Source organism: Somniosus microcephalus, chromosome 10 (assembly GCF_052327205.1).
Source record: "Somniosus microcephalus isolate GS21.2 chromosome 10, FLI_Smic_1.0, whole genome shotgun sequence".
Taxonomy (NCBI): Eukaryota; Metazoa; Chordata; class Chondrichthyes; order Squaliformes; family Somniosidae; genus Somniosus; species Somniosus microcephalus.
In genome coordinates, this window is record NC_140996.1 from 184,256,992 (window position 1) to 184,277,513 (window position 20,522).

General features: G+C 43.7%; 1 protein-coding gene across 1 annotated transcript in view; it reads left to right on the forward strand.

Moving 5' to 3' along the window:
* Positions 1–20,522, forward strand: part of wdr95 (WD40 repeat domain 95) — a 255,032-nt gene that overhangs the window by 148,359 nt on the left and 86,151 nt on the right. Inside the window, 5 exon segments of the mRNA XM_085999311.1 lie at positions 136–238; positions 2,055–2,161; positions 2,237–2,316; positions 11,202–11,256; positions 12,869–12,914. Of these exon segments, the coding sequence (XP_085855437.1) occupies positions 136–238; positions 2,055–2,161; positions 2,237–2,316; positions 11,202–11,256; positions 12,869–12,914 (391 nt within the window).

Here is a 20,522-nt window from a genome sequence, read left to right on the forward strand (position 1 = left end):
GGAATTTCAGGGCCAGTAACTTCAGCAGCTCAACTGCACATGCAGAGAAATATCTTGCCCATATCACTTTTGAAGGTATTGTATGAGTACTGAGTCGGCATTTCACATTTGTTCCATTTCTCTGATACCCTACAGACCCCAGCCTCAGCCACACCACATCGGCTACCATAAAGAGCCAGTTCTGTGCTGCAAATACAATAACGAGTTTCGACAGGTCATCAGTTGTTCAGAAGGATCTGTAAGTGCATGTACTAATAAATTATTACAGTAGAGCCTGTTGATACATTTGATTGAGGCTTTTAATTTTTTTTTAAAAGCTTCCAGAATACTGAAATGTGAAATAAAAATGTATTTTAAATAAAAAGCAAACGTTTTGCCAATGCTGGAAATATGAAACAAGCCAAACTGCCTAACTTCCTATCCAGGGAATGGGACAAAGGAACCAGGAAAGCACATGTTTAAGGCCAGTTGGTAAATTCTGCTAAGAGAGGCAGGTAAGCCAGGCCAGAGTACATTAAGAAAAGAGCTGGCCAGGCCCACAAGAAGTTTTGGTCTGATTCACTGATACACTGCCCAAGAAAAGTGGATTTTTTTTTAACCTAAGAGGATCAATGTAGTTTACTTTTATTATTTTTATTTGTTATGACGAGGGATACAGGCGAAGTCATTTGTGCTTAAACGTACTTCAAATGTTTTCAATCTGATCACATAACAACTGCAAAATAAACTAATTTGTGGATTTGCAATCAGTCTACTTTCAGAAGATTGGAGAAGCATACATGAGGACTCGTGCCGAGGATTCTGTTATCCAGTTCATGTTGCAAGGGGGTCTCATTGCTACACCCTGGGTCATCCTATTGATCATCTTGATATTGCGTAGTGAAAATAAACTCCTAATCCATTGTGTGGCACAATGTCTGCTTATGGGAGAGACTGGTGACACTTGACCCAAGAGAATATCTAGGGCAGTCCTGACATTTGTAGTACTTGTATTCTAGTTGTGCCAAATCTCAATTTTACCTTCGAGTTCTGCCAAACTCCAGGTTCTCTCCACATTGATGCCTGAATGAAGGACCCCTTCCCCCATGTTGCCAAACTCCAGCATCCCCACAGCAGTACAGTCAAAATATTCCTTTGCCCATATTATCCCTTACCATTCTTAAAGATGAGAATACACAGCGAAATGGTATACAAGATGCATCAATTGAAGGTTAAAAACAACGGCTATATTGTAGTACTGGGGAGTGAAGTTTAGATGCACTTGTAGATGGTTCTGCTGTTGATGGCAATGGTGGCATCAAACTCCCAGGAATGTACTGAACCGGGTCATAATACAGGGGATGGTCCGGGATATGAACTCCAGGGAATGGACTGCACTGGATCATAATACAGGGAATGGTCCAGGATTTAAACTCCAGGGAATGGACTGAATCGGATCATAATACAGGGAATGGTCTGGGACACAAACTCCAGGGGAATCCCCACCCCAGTTCTGCCAAACTGTTCTCCAGTGCTCCCAAATCCCAGGACTGCCACCATTGCCATCAAACAGCAGAACCCCCTACAAGTGCATCTAAATTTCACTCCCCAGTACTACTATTTAGCAGTTTTTTTAACCTTCAATTGATGCATCTTGTATGCCATCTTTCTGTGTATTCTCATCTTTAAGAATGGTAAGGGATAATATGGGCAAAGGAATATAAATATAAAATAAAGGAAACTCAGACCCACAGAATAATGGAGAGAGCTGTGGAATTCAATCCCCAAAGTAGTAGAAAAACTCCAGAATTACTTTTAATTGAATTTGACTTATTCACTCACTGTAAATCAGTGGCCCTGGTCTTGAGCCCTACATGACATAAACACCCCTATTATTCTAAAATAACAACTCCTGTCACTCACTTTGAGCAATGCCATGGGAGATCTGCTAGTTTAATCAAAATGTACAATTAATTCAAAAAATTACAGCTGAATTTATATTCTCGAAAAATCAGTAAAACCCTTATTAAGACAAGAAGCAAAGTGAAATATAAATAATGTGTGCTTTCATCCAGGTGATCAAAGTCTGGGACCTTGACACAGGAAACCTTACATTTGAATTCAGTCGAGCTCATGGTGATTCTGCCATTTGCTGCATGGCTTTTGACGACAGTGGAAGGAGGTGAGGGTTTGCAATCTTGAGCTCTTCTAATACATTGTGACATGGAAGCTCAACAATAACCTTTTTATACTGTAGACTAATTACAGGAGGAAGAGATGGATGTCTGAAGATCTGGAATCACAATAATGGCCATTGTTTAAGAATACTAAAGAAAGGTAAATCATGTCAACGAGGGATGAGTGGGCTTTTCTTCTTCAGGGTTTAGATTCAAGTCCATGGAAATTAGGATACTCATAAAGTTAAAGGTCCTGTTGGCTTATGCATGAATTGCTCCACGTGCCAGGAAATATTGATGCAGGACTCCAACACCCCTAATATTAGACTAGTATCCTATTGGTGACAACAACAAATACATACTCAGCAATTGGCCCACCAAGTGCTGATAGGGTCAGGACCTGAGAACTTCAATTCAAATACCTCCCTACTGATCACTATCTCTGGTAAACCAGACTGCAGTTCATTGGCCAGGGAGGTGGGATTCGTGCTTTTGTCTCGAGTACAGTTTACCACACCAATAAGTAGATTAGTTTGAATAATTCATTGTTTATTTAGCATCAGATTTCTCCACATATATAAATCTCACTTCAGGTGGCTTAGTTCAGGAAAAAAAAGGCCGGCATAGAACAGAACAGTTTATGTACACAACAGCAATATAGCCAAACAATATATAAGCTCGCCCACAATTAACTTATCGTCTGCCAAGCAGGGAGCTACTGATCATTGGCAGCCAAGGTTCAACTCCTGCTAAGGTTTCATCTGCTTCCAAGGATTCAGCTCCTCAAGGTTTGGGTTTATATCCCCTTCTGCTCTCCCCCTGCAATGCCACGTTATTATTATATTCGCCCCCTCTTTTCTAAGTAAGCTGTTGTTTTCTTCCCCTTCCATAGCTCCTGCTTCCTTCTAAGTCCAGTCCCCTTGTGCCACAGTCTGCTCCTTTCAAGAGGAAGTGACTGTTGTGTCTCCTTGTGTTCTTTTACTACAAATAATACAGACACTTTTAGCTCATTTTAGTTACTGCTTTTACTAGCTGTATTTCTACTTTGTTTCTCTGTGCTGCTGCATGGTGCGGAGTGATACAAGATGTCCGACGCTGCACTGTGCACTGCCCGTGCACAGTGTACCACATAGCAATATAACTACACCATACCAAAGTAGTTCCATACCAAAGTAGTTCCATTTAACGACGTGATACTATAACAATGTAACATCCCTCTTTCTCAAAAAACTAAAACATGAAATTTAACAATTTAAATTAACAAATATTATATCTAAACTATTATTATCAACTACAAAGAATCGTGAGTTTTTTTTTTATTCACGATATCGCTCAGGTGGTTGGATGTTGTCCCTCCATCTTGTGGATTTGGTGGTGACCATTCCTCTCTGCGGTGTTTTGGTGTGTTCCGCTCTCGTTGTTGTTGCTGTCGCCTTTGGAGTTGGAGTGTGCATGCTCATGGTTGTTTGATTTGTAGCGCTTGTTTCTTGTGTTGTGCTGCTTGTGGTAGCTGGTGTTGTCAATGTTGCTGATGTTGTCTGCTGCTTATCCAGTTCAGGTGAAGGTCTGATGTGGAGTCTGTTCCGTCTGTATTGGTTACCAGGTTCAGTCTCTACGAAGTAGGATCTTGGAGTATCAGCTTTTCCAATGACCTTGGCTGGATTCCAGGTTTTCAACACCGGGTCTTGCACATGCACTGATTGTCCATTCAGCAATTCTGGTAGCGTCTTTGCATGTTTATCGTAATGTTTGCTTCCTACAATTTGTGCTTCTGCCAGCTTTTGTCTGAAGTCCTCCTGGTCCTGGGGAGGATGTATTTTTGCTGGTAGTGTAGTCTTAAACTTCCTCCCATTCAGCAATTCCGCAGGTGATTTCATGTCTGCTTTCAGTGGTGTTGATCTGAGTGATAGGAGGGCAAGGTCTTGGTCTACCCCCATCTCATTACTTTTGATGAGAGTTCTCTTGACAGTCTGGATCTGTCTTTCGATGAACCCGTGTCCCCTTGGGAAATGTGGGGATGAGGTTACTATTTTGAACCCATACTTTTCTGCCAGAGCTCTGAATTCACTCGATGTGAACTGGGTTCCATTGTCACAGATTACCTTTTCCGGGATTCCTTGTTCAGCAAACAAGCTCTTTGCAATCCTGGTGGTAGTTGTGGCTCTCAAGTCTTTCATCCTTCTCACAAAAGGAAACTTGGAATAGTAATCTGCCACTATGAGATACCATTCTTGATTGCACATGAAGAGATCTGCCCCAACAGTGTGCCATGGTCTTGACGGTATTTCACTAGGTATCATCTCCTCTTTCTGTATTTCTGGCATATACCACATGCAGAGACCATCTGTTCGATATTTTTGTACATGCCTATCCAGTATACAGCTGATCTGGCTCTCAGCTTGCATTTTTCCATTCCCATGTGGCCTTCATGTATGAGATGGAGAAGTTGTGTCTGCATCGTCTTTGGCATGATGATCCTCGATCCAGCAGGAGAATACCGTCTTCTACTGCAATATCGTCTTTAATCGTCCAGTATTGACGAATTGTCACCTGTACCTGCTGGATTCTCTCCGGCCACCCCTGTATTACTTGTTGTGTGAGCAGTTGCAACTCCTCGTCTTTGCTAGTCTCATCTCTGATTTGACTGAGCTTTGTGGTGGTAACATTCACTAGGTGGTGGATTTTTACTGTTAGGCCCTCCACCTCGTGTTTCTCATATGGTGACAATCGAGACAACGCATCTGCTAGCACCATTTCCTTTCCTGGCTTATATTTAAGCATGAAGTCATAGCTTTGGATCCTTAGAAGTAGTCTTTGCAGTCTTGCAGGCGCTTTGCACAGATTCTTCTTATAGATCTGTTCTAGTGGACGATGGTCACTCTCTATTGTAAATCGCCTGCCATATAGGTATGTATGGAATTTCTCGCATCCGTACACTACTGCTAATAGTTCTCTTTCTATGTTGGCGTATCTCATCTCGGCTGACGTCAAGGCCTTTGATGCGAACGCTATCGGCTTTCCTTCCTGCACCAGAGCTGCCCCTAGTCCTCTGGTAGAAGCGTCTACTTGCAGAGTGACTGGTTTTCTTCTGTCATAATATGACAGACTTGTTTCTTTGCACAACAGTTCGTTAAGTTGTTTGAAATTCCTTTCGTGTGATTCAGACCACTGGTATTCGGCGTCTTCTTTCAATAGCTCTCTGAGATTTGTTGTATGTTCCGACATGTGTGGGATGAAAGAACTCATGTATTGGACCAAGCCGAGGTAACTCCTCAGCTCTTTCTTGTCTTTGGGTGGTTTCATTTCAGCAATCGCTGCAATCTTCTCTGGATTTGGCTTGACTCCCTCTGGTGTATAAATCATACCGAAGAATTGGCATTCCTTGACTTTAACTATGCACTTATCTGCATTTAACTTGATGCCAGCCTTCCTGGTACTCTCCATGGCCTCATGTAGGTGCATGTCATGGTCTCTTTCATCTGCTCCATAGATCTGAATATCATCAGCTATTCCTATAGCCCCTTCACAGCCTCTGTATGTCTCGTCTATTTTCTGTTGAAAGATATCTTGACTGACCTTTAGCCCGAATGGTAGCTGCAGGAATTTGTAACGCCCAAATGGTGTGTTGAATATTGTCAGTGTTGTTGATTCCTCATCCAACTTCACGTTCCAATATCCATTTCTGGCATCTAGTTTTGAGAAAACCTTGGCTCCTGCCAGTGATGGCGTAATCTCCTCTAGCGTTGGGGTGGGATAGTGGTCCCTCTTTACCGTCTGGTTTAGATCCTTGGGGTCCAAACATATTCTGAGACGCCCGTTTGGCTTTTCTCGTATCACAATTGAGTTTACCCAGTCTGTGGGTTCAGTGACCTTTACGATCACTCCCTTTTCTTCCATCTCCTTTAGCTCTCTTTCAAGCTTTGTCTTCAGCTCGATGGGTACTTTTCGTGGAGCATGGATAATGGGCTTTACCTCTGGATTGATGGTGATGTGGTATTGGAAATCTCCGAAACATCCCACTGTATCATCGAAACATTCCGGATACATGTCTATCAAGTCTTTTTTACTCTTGATTTGTGGGCGGTTCTCCAGTGGGGTGTTGCTGTCTATCTTCAGTGGCGTTTCCGTCAGCTCGTGATGCACTGAGATCAATCTCAACTTCTCGCAGCTGTTTAATCCCAGGATCGCTGGCCCCTCAGTGTCGGTGACATAGAACATGCAGTTGATGTTCTTTCTTTTATGTGTCCCTTTGATAAAGGTTATTCCGAGTTGTTTAATCTCACTCCCCCCGTATGCTGTCAGCGTGACATTACTTGCCTTTAAACAACCATTTTTCGGGTAGCCATCTTTTCTCAGGTTTTCGGGAAAGATCTGCTGGTACAGTCTCAATGGGAGAATGTTGCTCTGAGCCCCTGTGTCCAGCTTCAACTTTAAGTTGATGGTTTTGGGCCGACCTTTGATCTTTTTTTTGATTTGGATGATGGTGTGCAATTCTCTCCTCGGAGTATTTTCCGCTCTGGACATCTCGTGAAGCTGTATCTTTATGGTTTCGATGTTTAGTGCATTGTCGTGATCATCATCATCATCCTGCTCATCCATGGCATGGATATTGTGTTTCTTTCTCTGGTTCTGCTGTCCGCCTTTGTTTTTGATGTATGTTCCTTCTTTCTTCGTTCTACACCTCTTTTCCCAGTGGTTTAGTTTGCCACATGCATTGCAGCTTGTTCCATATGCTGGACATTTCCTCTTGTCTGTGTAATCGTGCAGTCTTCCACAATTTCTGCACATGTTTCCCCCGTTGTCATGTGTATGTCTTTGTGTGTTGTACTTTTCTCTCACTGCATCCACTCTGTTGTCCGTCTCAGAAGCCGTCCACATGTCAGCCGTTTGAGAAATCAGCGTTTTAATTTGCTGCTTCATGGCTTCATGAGCTCTCGCAGTATCTACAGCCTCTGTTATTCCGAGCTTTTCTTTTCCTATCAGGGCTTTTTGTACCTCTACATGCGCTGACCCCCATATTAGCTGGTCCACAAGCTTTTCTTCCATTTCCTTAAATTTACACTTGCTGGCTTCATTTCTCAGCCTTGTTAGGAAATTGTCAGCTGTTTCACCGGGTTCCTGTCTTAGACTCTGGAATTTGTATCTGTGTATACGGTGATTGGATTTAGGCTCTAGATGGTTGCTGAATTTATCAAAAATTGTCGCAGGATTTTCATTTTCGTCTTCAGTCAAACTCCAGCTACTATACAAATCTAGACCTTTTTCTCTTGTCCACAACAGAATGTAACTAACCTTTTCCTCATTGGTAGCGCCCTTATAATAAATAGACATTCTTATTATGAACACAGCTAGCTTTTGCTAGACACTTTTATTGAGCACATGTGGACTAGGTACAGTATCTGTCGAGGCTTCCATCTTGACTGCTGCCTTGTGGGTAGCCTAGTGCCTCATGGGTAATGTATTCTTAAACACATACAGCTGGGTAGTGTAGTCTTATACATACAGCTATATACAGCTCTACAGCTCCACCTAGTGTCCACTATAGAATGACATGTTATTGATCATTACATCCCCCTTTCTTTGAGGTTTAACAAAATCAATATCAATCAACTTTCAAGAAAACAATAAAGATAATATCAGTAACACTTTTGTTAGTGCTCTATAAACATAAACATTTTCAAAACAGTCAACACATTTTCAAAGCTTTACATTGTACTCAAAGATTAAGTCTATCAGGCTCTTTTACTTCACTTGTGGATCTTCTCAACACGGGTAAGTCTGATGTGTCTTCATGAGATTGTTCTGGCGGTGAATGACAAGATGCAGTTGCGGCATTGTCATCAATCTGCTCTTGTATAGATCGAGGTCTCCTTGCGATCTTTGCTTGGAGAGGGTTTCCGTGTTTCCTTCACTCTTCATGCCATAACTCTCAATGTAGTCAATGCACTCTCGAAAAACTGCTGGCAGCTGGATCCCATCATACAGCATAGTCCTCTCAGCAGCCTCGGCTAATGGAACACCAAAGATTGGCCTGAGGGAAGAAGGAGTATCCACCGGAACTGCTTTCTGCTCTGGTGCAGGCTTCTTCTTTTTCTTTTTCTCTTTCCACTGCTTAACAACATCTGTTGCGGTTATATCTTTGGACTTTTCTCCTTGTGTTTTTCCTCTTTGTGCTTTTCTTCCTTTGGCTTCTCTTTGACCTTAAAGTCTTTTTCTTTCTTCTTGGAGAAACTAGGCTTTTTGAAGACATGGATACCCTTTGGCCTTTTCATCCTTGATGGGCTCTCTGCTTCATCACCTGAGTCATCTGGTCTGCTTATGGCACAGTTTATACGGTAGACTCTCTTGACCAGTTCTAAGTCTTCACAAGCTTTGTCACCTAGTATCGAATCAAGTCTTTCAGCCACAACAGAAAACATGAGATGATGCACTTTGTCTTTGACTGTCACTTTAAGTCTGCATACACCTAAGCCATCTATTTTCTGTCCATTATAGCTCTTCAGTAGTACTGACTTTTTCTGTATTTTGGGCTTTTCTTTCATATTTTTTATGTCACTCATACTGATTAAGTTTGCTTTTGCCCCAGTGTCCAGTTTCAATGTAACTAATGCTCCATTTACCTGCAGTGGGATCATCCATTTGTCCTCTTTTACTGCATTAACTTTATGTTCAGCATTGTTAATTCCTGAGGGCTGCACATTTTCTGTATCCTTTTTGATATTGTCACATGACACCATTCCTACAAAAAATGTCTCACTTAAATCAGTGTCCTCAATTACATTAACTTGTTGCCCTTTCGTTGTTTTTACTTTTGAAAAGCATTGTTTGGCAAAGTGAATCTTTCCATTACACTTTGTGCACATTTTTCCAAATGCTGGGCATTGTCTTAACTGGTGTTTGTAACCACAGCGTTTACAATTAAAAATTTCATCCTCCGATTGCTTTTCATTTCTGTTCTGCCCACGTTTCTTCCCCTTGTAGGACACAGCACCGACAGCAGCATTATCACTCATTACAATCGCATCATTATTGATTTCACTGAAAGTCTTCGCGTGCTTTCGAGCTAGCTCGCTGGCTTGGCATATTTTCACCGCATTTTCCAAATTTACTTCGGTTTCTCTCAACAGACGTTCCCTGAATTTATCATGAAAACCAAACACAATCTGGTCACGAATCATGGATGCTTTGAGCTCAGAGAAATTACATGTCTGTGCTTTCAGTTTCAGATCAGTTATAAAGCTATCAAAAGTCTTATTTTGCTGCTGTGTCCGAGAACAGAAGATGTATCTTTCATAGGTCTCATTCTTTTTGGGAGAACAATGTGCATCAAATTTCTGTAGCACATCGTCTAATTTTCCTTTGTTCTCCTCTGGATTAAATACAAATGTATTAAATACCCCTATCACCTGTGGGCCTGCAACCATAAGCAGCAACGCTATCTTCCTTGCATCTGGCTTTGTACCGAATCCGATGGCTGCAATGTAGAGTTCGAATTGTTGTTTAAAAGTCTGCCAATTGTAGTCGAAAGTTCCTGTGAGTTTCAAACGCTCTGGTGGCTTCAAATTCTCCATTTCGCTTTTCACAATTTTCAGCAGATCTTCACCACCCTGGTACCATCTTATGTTCATTAATAAATAGACATTCTTATTATGAACACAGCTAGCTTTTGCTAGTTACTTTATTGAGCACATGTGGACTAGGTACAGTATCTGTAGAGGCTTCCATCTTGACTGCTGCCTTGTGGGTAGCCTAGTGCCTCATGGGTAATGTAGTCTTAAACACATACAGCTGGGTAGTGTAGTCTTATATATACAGCTCTACGGCTCCACCTAGTGTCCACTATAGAATGACATGTTATTGATCATTACAGATGGTTGCTGAATTTATCAAAAATTGTCGCAGGGTTTTCATTTTCGTCTTCAGTCAAACTCCGGCTATTATACAAATCTAGACCTTTTTCTCCTGTCCACAACAGAATGTAACTAACCTTTTCCTCATTGGTAGCGCCCTTCAGGAAGCTTTTGAATGTAAGCTCACATTTCTGTTTGAACTTGCGGAATGCTTCTACTATATTGTCGGCTTCTCAGTTCATGAGGGGTTGCATTTGCACAGTCGTCATTTTAGTTTCCCGTACGATTCACTCTCAAATCACCGCAGACATCGGCACTCACAATCAGCTCATAAAATCACTTTTCGTCTTATTCGTAGTTCGTATAGCACAATTTTTTACTCACTTATACCGCTGCCACCATGTTGTGTCTCCTTGTGTTCTTTTACTATAAATAATACAGACGCTTTTAGCTCATTTTAGTTACTGCTTTTACTAGTTGTATTTCTACTTTGTTTCTCTGTGCTGCCGCATGGTGCAGAGTGATACAAGGTGTCCGACGCTGCACTGTGCACGGCCCGTGCACAGTGTGCCACATAGCAATATAACTACACCATACCAAAGTAGTTCCATACCAAAGTAGTTCCATTTAACGATGTGATACTATAACAATGTAACAGTGACCTATTAAGCAGGAAGGGGCCCCATTCTTCTTCGACAATATTGCAACAGTGGGGACAGCATTCTGGAAGAAGTGAGGGGTTCAAGTGACCTGAAGTACCCTCATCAAGATACAAGCAGCCATATGATGTGTAACTGACTGCTTAGATGGACAGTCTAAATTACATCTGTGTACTCTGGTCCAATTATCCCCCACTCTCTAACCCCACTTCACCTGAAGACTACACTTGATCTTAACTCCCCATATGAGCTACAACTGATTTTTTTTTAGGCTCATATATTACATGGAACTAATATAAATTATTAACAAGCTTGCAATGAATCAGAATAAAACCAGAAGAGTGTTGCTAATGATTAGGTACTCTGATTAAAAAATAATTTGCCACAGTCTGAACGCCATACATCACAAAATGACATTGACATGGAGCAACATCTTAAAATGTTTGCAAAGCAATTACATAAAATATATGCTGCTTCTGAATATTACAAAAATATTGTAGTACAAAAAATGTCCATTTTAATTGTTCTTGTTATAGAGAGCAGAAGTGATGAAATCTGTGACTGCATCTATGTGGAGATGCACAAAAATAAGTGAGTAAGAAGAATTTGACAAAATATGTGCTTTTCTCACTAGTATTACTTCCACCCCTCTCTATGGTACTTGACTCTTTGCTACATATGGTTCCGTAGGTACTGGTTGCCCTCCAGTTTCAATTGTAAGCTCTCACTGGGATTATCAGGTTGTTGGACCTGTGGGGAGAGATGGGGGGCATCACAGTCCAGCCAGATCCTGGGCTGGATTATCTTCCCATTGGTGCGTTTGCAGCAAGGCGGGATTTCTGCCTCCCGACGTGATGCTGCCGCTAACCCACTCAACCTGACTTGACTGGCCCTTAATAATTATGCAGGACAGGTTTCTCGAGGCCCTTGGTTTACCACTGCTTAGAGGGAGGGAAATGGAGTGCTGCTTCTGTGTTTAAAATGCTGCAGTTGATTAAAGGGCCATATGTTCTTCAATAGGGGAGTGGAGCAGCTGAAAAGAGCAACAATAACAGGAAGTAGTTGCATCAGAGGGGAGGGGGCGGGGAGGAGGCGGGGAAGGTTGGTCAGCCTCAGGCAGGTCTACTGTGTTTTCTGATTCATTTGTTGATTTTTTTTGTATTACTAGAGGTAAGGCCAGAAGGGACAGATGCCTGGAGACTGAGAACCGGAAGCTACATAAGAGGGTTGTGCAAATGCAATGGGGCACGGTTGCTGAGGTAGCCGGTACAACCTCCACCACCCCAAGAACTGCTCCACATTGCAGGAAAAGGTTTAATGGCCTCGCAAGATTGGCCAAATTAAGTGCAACCGCTGTTCCCATGCACAGCCTAAAACTCTTATGTAGGCTTGGCGCTCCTCCTGATCGGTTATTCCCTTTTCATGCCATTAACTGGATGAAAGGAAGTCTGGACTATTCATGGGTAACCTATGCCATCGATTCCGCACTTTCTTAACTTCATATCGCTGTCAGTCCAAAACTAATTCCATTGCTCTGTTCTTTCCTGTACAGCCCTGTATCTTCCTGTGCTTCAAATATTTATCAAATTTTCCCTTAAAAAAATGCAATTCCATGCTCCCAACAACCCTCTGCAGTAAGAAACTGCTCCTAACCTTTTTGCTCATTCTATTAATGACCATTTTAAATTCATGAACTGTCATCATTGACTTCCCAACCAGTGGAAATGTTGTTTTCCTGTTCACTCTACCAAAACTTTTCATAATGTAAAAAACCTCTCTTAAATTTCCGGTTAGCCGTCTGCTCCAGTGGGAATAGTCTCAGTACCTCCGGTCTCTCCTCAGAACTATAGTTTCCAATCCCTATGCTATATGCTCTCTATGGCTTTCACTTCCTTTCTTAATGGGGTTCCCAAGCTGCACATGGCACTTTAACTGGACTAACCAATATTTTCTATAAATCTATCAATACTTCTGGGAGTGGCAACAAGGCTGATTTTCTCCTGCCCACCTCAGGGGCACCAAGGCATCACCATCCCAGCTGAGATCAGCTAATTTAATACAGACCATGGGCTGGATCGGAGAGCCTCCTGTCTAAACCTGCCGAGCCATAGACATATTTTTGATTGGTGAACAACTGGCTTTAGCATTATACTTTCAAATTGCGTTGTATGTTCTCAACCACATATCTTGAATTCCTTTGCAGATATGTGCTTGCTGTTGGATGGGATAGACGAATTAACATATACTCTGTGAGTATTGTGTGTGTACGTATATAGTGTAAGGCATGTTTGCTTCCTGAATATTTTGTGTCCTAGTAGTTCAATGCTCTTCACTCCTAAACATTAACTTCATCATCTCAAGGATTGGCTTCTCAAGTTCTCTTCAACTGTTTACTTTCCTCCATCCTTCTATTTAATCTAGACTATTTGCACTAAATCTCATACACCCAGCATCCCTTTCCTTCCCAATCTCCACCAGCTAGCCATCCTCCATGGTCTTGGTCCACCTCACCGTGACAATATCTTCCATCTATGTGCCATTCAACTCCTCGTTCAGCCACTATACTGAGATCGGATAGGAGCACTCAAGCAAATTATGCCTTCTGCTTTCCAACATCTGTACTGTAACAGATGTTAGAATCTGTAATATTACAGCATGCAGCCACAAATTCAGGGTGTGAGACTTAAACTGGAATTCATTTCCACAAATCCCATTTCTGCCTTAGTTTATAAGATGCTTTCAAATTCTGTAAGTGCCTCAAAAAGATCAACTAATATTTCAATTTACATTTTAATCTGAAGTCTTTTGATTTTTTGTAACTGCAAAAACTACCTTAAATGATCAAATTCCAAGCTACCAGTAAGCTCTGTTGTAATAGTAGAATGGCACTTGCTGTCATTGACCTGCAGCTGTGCGGGCTTTCTTCATGTGAGCTTTAAGGAAGTGATGTGTGTTGTGAATTGCCTATGCATTGGTCAGGGACTGTAGATGTATAGCCATGGATGTGATCCCCAACACACACACACGGCTATTACCACACACAGTCATGGACACATACCTCTTGGAGCTGGCTTTTTAATGGAATTTTTAATATCTTTTGAGTCAGCACATTTCCCCCTCCCACCACCAACAAAATAAATACATGCAATTGTGTGCACTTGCTTACACCATTGAATGTTGGTATACAGAGACCTAAAAGAATAACATTCAGTTTACAAGAAACTCATGCAGCCAACTAGCCAGCCTATTCATCAGTTTAATGTCTGTTTCACTGTGCTCTACCAAATGCGAAACATTTTTTCATGTTGCCGTGCCCTTCTGGAGATGCAACACCAATACTCTTCATTAGGCATCATTCAAAATTCTGCCAATGATAATCAATTTGGAGAAAAAACAAGAACTTTATAGTGAACTCTGTATAAGCTGCTTGATCAATGTACTTGTTTTATTTCTGCTCAGCAGGAGGGCTCAACAGAAATTGCTTTGCTGTTCTTGAAGGATGGCCTGAGCCTTGTTCTTGTACTTGCACAGGGAATTGGCTGAACTATTGTGGTATTGCTGGAATTTATCCCAGTTGCATTATAAACTATTCTTTATTTAAAGACAGATATAAATTATGTTTATATACGTTCAATATGTACACTAATACAATAGCAAAATATTGCGGATGCTGGAAATCTGAAATAACAGAAAATGCTGGAAGTACCTCAGCAGGCCAGGCAGCATCCGTGGATCTGGGACCCTTCTTCAGAACTGGAAAAGGCTAGAGATGTAACAGATTTTAAGCAGGTGCAGAGGCAGGGAGAGGGTGGGGGCGGGGAGGGGGCGGAGGAGGAGGGGAAGATCTGAACAGTCTGTGTTAGGGTAGGGGGCAGGAAAGATTAGATGTTGCAAATGGGGGTGGCAGAATCATACAGCCTGAAAAATGGGGGCAGGGGTTATAGTCTGAAATTGTTGAACTCAATGTTGAGTCCAGAAGACTGTAAAGTGCCTAATTGAAAGGTGAGGTGCTGTTCATCGAGCTTACGTTGAGCTTCATTGGAACAGTGTAAGAGGCCAAGGACAGAGTGATCAGCGTGGCAGTGAAGTGGAGAATTAAAGTGACAGGCGACCGGAAGCTCGGGGTCATCCTTACGGACTGAACGGAGGTGTTCCGCAAAGCGGTCACCCAATCTGCGTTTGGTCTCCCCAATGTAGAGGAGACCGCATCGTGAGCAGCGAATACAGTATACTGAATTGCAAGAAGTACAAGTAAATCGCTTTTTCACCTGGAAGAGGTGTTTGGGGCCCTGGGCAGTGGGAAGGGAGGAGGAAAAAAGGGCAGGAGTTGCATCTCCTGCGCTTGCACAGGAAGGTGCCGGGCGATAAGGTCCCGCATAAGAGATTAGCGTGCAAAGTTAAAGCACATGGGATTGGGGGTAAGGTACTGACTTGGATAGAGAACTGGTTGGCAGACAGGAAGCAAAGAGTTGGAATAAACGGGTCTTTTTCCGAGTGGCAGGCAGTGACTAGTGAGGTACCGCAGGGATCGGTGCTAGGACCCCAGCTATTCACAATATATATTAATGATCTAGATGAGGGAACTAGATGCAATAACTCCAAGTTTGCAGACGACACAAAGCTGGGTGGGCGTGTGTGCTGTGAGGAGGATGCAGAGAAACTCCAGTATGATTTGGACAGGTTGGGTGATTGGGCAGATGCATGGCAGATGCAGTATAATGTGGATAAATGCGAGGTTATCCACTTTGGTGGCAAAAACAGGAAGGCAGATTATTATCTGAACGGCAGTAGATTAGGGGAAGTGCAACTAGACCTGGGCGTCCTTGTGCACCAGTCACTGAAGGTAAGCATGCAGGTGCAGCAGGCGGTTAAGAAGGCAAATGGTATGTTGGCCTTCATAGCGAGAGGATTCGAGTACAGGAGCAAGGATGTCTTGCTGCAGTTGTACAGGGCCTTGGTGAGACCACACCTTGAGTTTGTGTGCAGTTTTGGTCGTCTTATCTGAGGAAGGATGTTCTTGCCATGGAAGGAGTGCAGCAAAGATTCACCAGGCTGATACCTGGGATGGCAGGAATGATGTATGAGGAGAGATTGGGTCGATTGGGCTTATTCTCGCTAGAGTTTAGAAGAATGAGAGGGGATCTCATTGAAACTTATAAAATTCTAACAGGACTAGACAGACTAGATGCAGGAAGGAAATTCCTGATGGCAGGGGAGTCCAGAACCAGGGGTCACAGTCTAAGGATAAGGGGTAAGCCATTTAGGACAGAGATGAGGAGGAATTTCTGTTGTGTATGTACCTTTAAGAGAATAACTGGTCTCAGACTGCAGTACCGGCAGTGACCACCCCTGTATAAAAGGCGCTAGAGAGCCTCTGTTTAGTTTCGTTATGAACTTCCACCAGTAAAGATCAGTTTGTTTTCACTCCTGCTAGTCCGTGTCTCAATCATTCACGGACTTAACACTGGCGACGAGTAAGAAACGTACTTACCTGCAACTCGGCAGCAGCTCCGACGACGTTGTTGAAGGTCGGAGCCAGAAGAAAGAAAAAAAAAGAGTCCATTGAAACTCGAGAAACGGGCGTCGACCGTCAATTGTCGGGTTCAAGGCTTTGCAGGAGTGACTTTCCAGAGCCAGGCTGGGTTCCTCGGTCCGTGGTTTCCTAGCTAATCGGGCTGGTGGCAGGTAGTGCTCTGATCCTTCCTGGGCTGCGGCGGGCTGAAGCTCGATCGGGTGGCCTTTCAACGGGGCCGGGAAGCAAGGAGAGAGAGAGAGGGTGGAGCATACAGGGCGCGGCCGGTGTTTCGAAGCCGGGCAGCGTTCGGACCTCAGAAGAGGGAGGGAAGTGTCCCAGAGGGTCCGCTCCACGACGGGAAAATAATAAAAGAAAAAGAATACGCGCAAGAAACCGTGGAAAGCAGCGCTAACAACAGCGGGGAAGAAGGCAAAGCACGGGAGGCGCCATTTTAGATTTGCAAGATGCTGAAGACTGGCTGTATCACTGCTTTTGATAATACATTAGAGGACTGGACCACGTATGTGGAAAGAGTCGAGGTATATTTCGAGGCAAACGATATAGCGGAGGGAAAAAAGGCATCGATATTGTTAAACTTAATGGGCGCTAGAACGTACGGCCTATTGCGGGACCTGATTACTCCAGCCAAACCGAAGGCGAAGAGTTTTAACGAAATTGTTGCTGTTCTACAGGAGCACTTAAACCCTGCACCGCTGTTGATAGCAGAAAGATTTAAATTCCACAGGAGAACTCCGCACAAAGATGAGAGCAATGCTGAGTATCTTACGGAACTACGCAAGCTATCAAAGCACTGCCAGTTCGGAACAGGACTGGCAGATACCCTACGGGACAAATTTGTCTGTGGACTCCTGAGTGAAGGAACACAGAAGAAGTTACTCGCAGAAAAAGAGCTGACGCTAGATAAGGCTTTCAGCGTGGCAGTATCGTATGAAGCAGCAGCCAGGGGAGCTGCAGAAATTCAACAAAAACCACAGTAATACGGCACCCACGAAATGACACGGGGATTTGCAAAATGTTATCGCTGCGGCAGAACTAACCATGACCAGAAGGACTGCTGGTCCAAAGACAAAATATGCAGACAATGCGGGAAGATTGGACACATTGCACGAGTTTGTAGGTCTGGGAAGAAGACCAGCGACAACAAAAAGGCTACTAAGGAACCGTACAAGAAAGTACAAAAGATGACGGACAGTAGTTCCGCAGACCAGATGAGCGATAGTGAATCCGAGAACAGGAGATTAAGCTGTCTCAAACTTCACAATGTAATCGCAAAAGAGGATCACCGAACCATTTGGGTCACCCTCACGATAGCAGGGTCCCAAGTTAAAATGGAATTGGATACAGGATCAGTGCTAACCGTCATGAATCGACGAGACTACGAGCGGCTATTTTCACACATACCCTTGAGAGAGACATCCATCGTCTTGACGACGTATACGGGGCAAAAAGTATACCCCAGAGGAAAAATAAGGGTGCCTGTCGAATACAATGGCAAGAAAATACGGAAATTGTATCTCTACATACTGCCAAATGGTGGACCACCGTTATTGGGACGGGAATGGATCAGGAAGATAAACTTAGATTGGCATTCCATTCATGCAATGACGGTGGATGGTAAAAAAGATGAAGACGTCACTCCTGGACGATTGTCAACAATCTTAGCTAACGCCAAAGAGGTATTTCAACAAGAACTGGGCACGCTTAAAGGCGTAACCGCCTCGTTAAAAATAGAAGAGAATGCAGTTCCCAAGTTTTTCAAAGCGAGACTGGTGCCATATGCGATTCGCCCAGCCGTCGAGGCAGAGCTGGAGAATCTGGAGAAGGCGGGCGTGTTGTCTAGGGTCGACTGGAGCGAGTGGGCGACCCCCATCGTTCCTGTCATGAAGAAAACGTTAAGCAATAAGTCCGGAGAGCCAAGGAAGATTCGCATCTGTGGGGATTTCAAGGTGACGGTGAACCCTGTCCTTCACACAGTACAATATCCTCTTCCAAGGATAGAAGACATCTTCGCCTCACTGTCTGGAGGGAAGCGTTTTACAAAAATAGACCTAGCACAAGCATATTTGCAGATGGAGGTTGAAGAGTCCCCTAGGAAGTACCTCACGATAAACACTCACAAAGGTCTTTACCAGTATCATCGATTGGTATTCGGATTAGCATCGGCTCCGGCGATATGGCAAAGAGCGATGGAACAAGTCCTGCAAGGGATTCCGGGGACTCAGTGTTACTTGGACGACATCCTTGTAACAGGTGAAGATGACAGTGAACACCTTAACAACCTAGAACAGGTGCTCACTAGACTACGGGAACATGGGCTGCGAGCCAACCGCCCCAAGTGCGAATTTTTTAAGAAACAGATATCGTATTGTGGCCACATGATTGATGAAGAGGGGTTACATAAGTCCCCTGACAAAATTGAAGCGCTTGTTAAGGCCCCAGCGCCTGAAAATGTGTCGCAACTGAGGTCATTCCTCGGGTTGGTGAATTACTATCATAAGTTTTTGCCGAATTTGTCGACAATTCTGCACCCACTGAACGCCCTGCTACGAACGGGGGTAGCATGGAAATGGAGCGATGATTGTAAACGTGCTTTTCAGAAGAGTAAGGACTTAATCACTTCGAAGGAAGTATTGGCTCACTACAACCCAGCACTGCCAATCAGGCTGGCGTGTGATGCGTCTCCCTACGGCATTGGGGCGGTACTGTCACATAAATTCCTTGATGGTTTGGAGAGGCCGATAGCTTTTGCGTCACGCTTGTTAACTTCTGCCGAGCGTAACTACGTCCAGATTGACAGAGAGGCCCTCAGCCTAGTGTGGGGGGTGAAGAAGTTCAATCACTATCTGCACGGTCAAAAATTTACTCTACTAACCGATCATCAACCTCTTGTCTCCATTTTCAACACTCAGAAGGGCGTACCGATAATGACAGCACAACGGCTGCAGAGATGGTCCCTTTTCCTAGGGGCACACCAATATGACATCGAGTACAAAGGAACTAAACAGCATGGAAATGCTGATGGATTGTCACGTCTACCGTTGCCGACGGTGGAAGAAGAAGACCTTGCAGTGGATCCAATGGAGTTATTCCACTCGACCATAGTCGAATGTCTCCCTGTGACGAATGCAAACATAGAAAAGGAAACACGGAATGACCCGACACTATCACGGGTCTATGATTTAACGGTGAAGGGATGGCCAGCACATAGCGAACCACTGCTGCCAGCATTCTCGCCGAGAAGAGAACAGCTGTCAGTGTGAAGAGGAACCTTGATGTGTGGATCCAGAGTAGTAATTCCACCTAAGTTGACGGATAGAGTGCTCAATGAGCTTCATGAGGGTCATCTGGGTGGGGTAAAAATGAAGAGCTTAGCCAGAGCGTTTGTGTGGTGGCCGGGAATCGATAGAGAAATCGAAGAGATGACCAAGAGCTGTGCAGGATGCCAGAAGGTCCAAAACGCCCCACCACAAGCTCCTCTGCATCCATGGGAGTGGCCCCCATCTCCATGGCAAAGGGTGCACATTGATTTTGCTGGTCCCTTCATGGACTCGATGTTTTTAATTGCGGTGGATGCACATTCAAAGTGGCCAGAGGTAATAAAAATGTCCTCAACCACCACGGAAAAACTATCACAGTTTTACGAACCATATTCGCCAGGAATGGGCTGCCTGAACAGATTTGCTCTGACAATGGACCACAGTTTGTGTTTGAAGAGTTCCGGAGGTTCTTAAGGAACAATGGCGTTAAGCATTACACATCTGCCCCATATCATCCAGCCACTAATGGATTGGCCGAGAGGTTTGTCCAAACATTCAAGAAGGCTATCAAAGCAATGTGTAATGAAGATATACCCCTACAACACAAGGTGGACAACTTCTTGTTTGCCTACCGGAATGCGACACATGCGGTTACCAACCAAACTCCAGCCGTGATGTTCTTCAATCGAAGACTACAATGCCGCTTGGATTTGGTTAAGCCAAACGTCCGAAGAGATGTGGAGAACAGGCAGTTTCAGAATATGAATGAAAGGCCGACCAGGAGTTTTAAGATAGGTCAACCAGTTTTGGCCCGGGACTACCGCACTGAGAAATGGCAGACAGGAACGATTTGTACACGACAAGGACCTCTCATGCATACCGTGGACGTTGGGGAGAGCATTGTAAGACACCATGCTGACCAGATTCTAGAGTCACTGGAAAACGTCAACTCCACACCACGATCTGATACACCTGGTACTGAAATCGACGTTCCAATTGCAGCTACCGCAGAACCGGTAATATTGGAAGCAGATGAACCAAACAACGACATTGATTCCGACTCA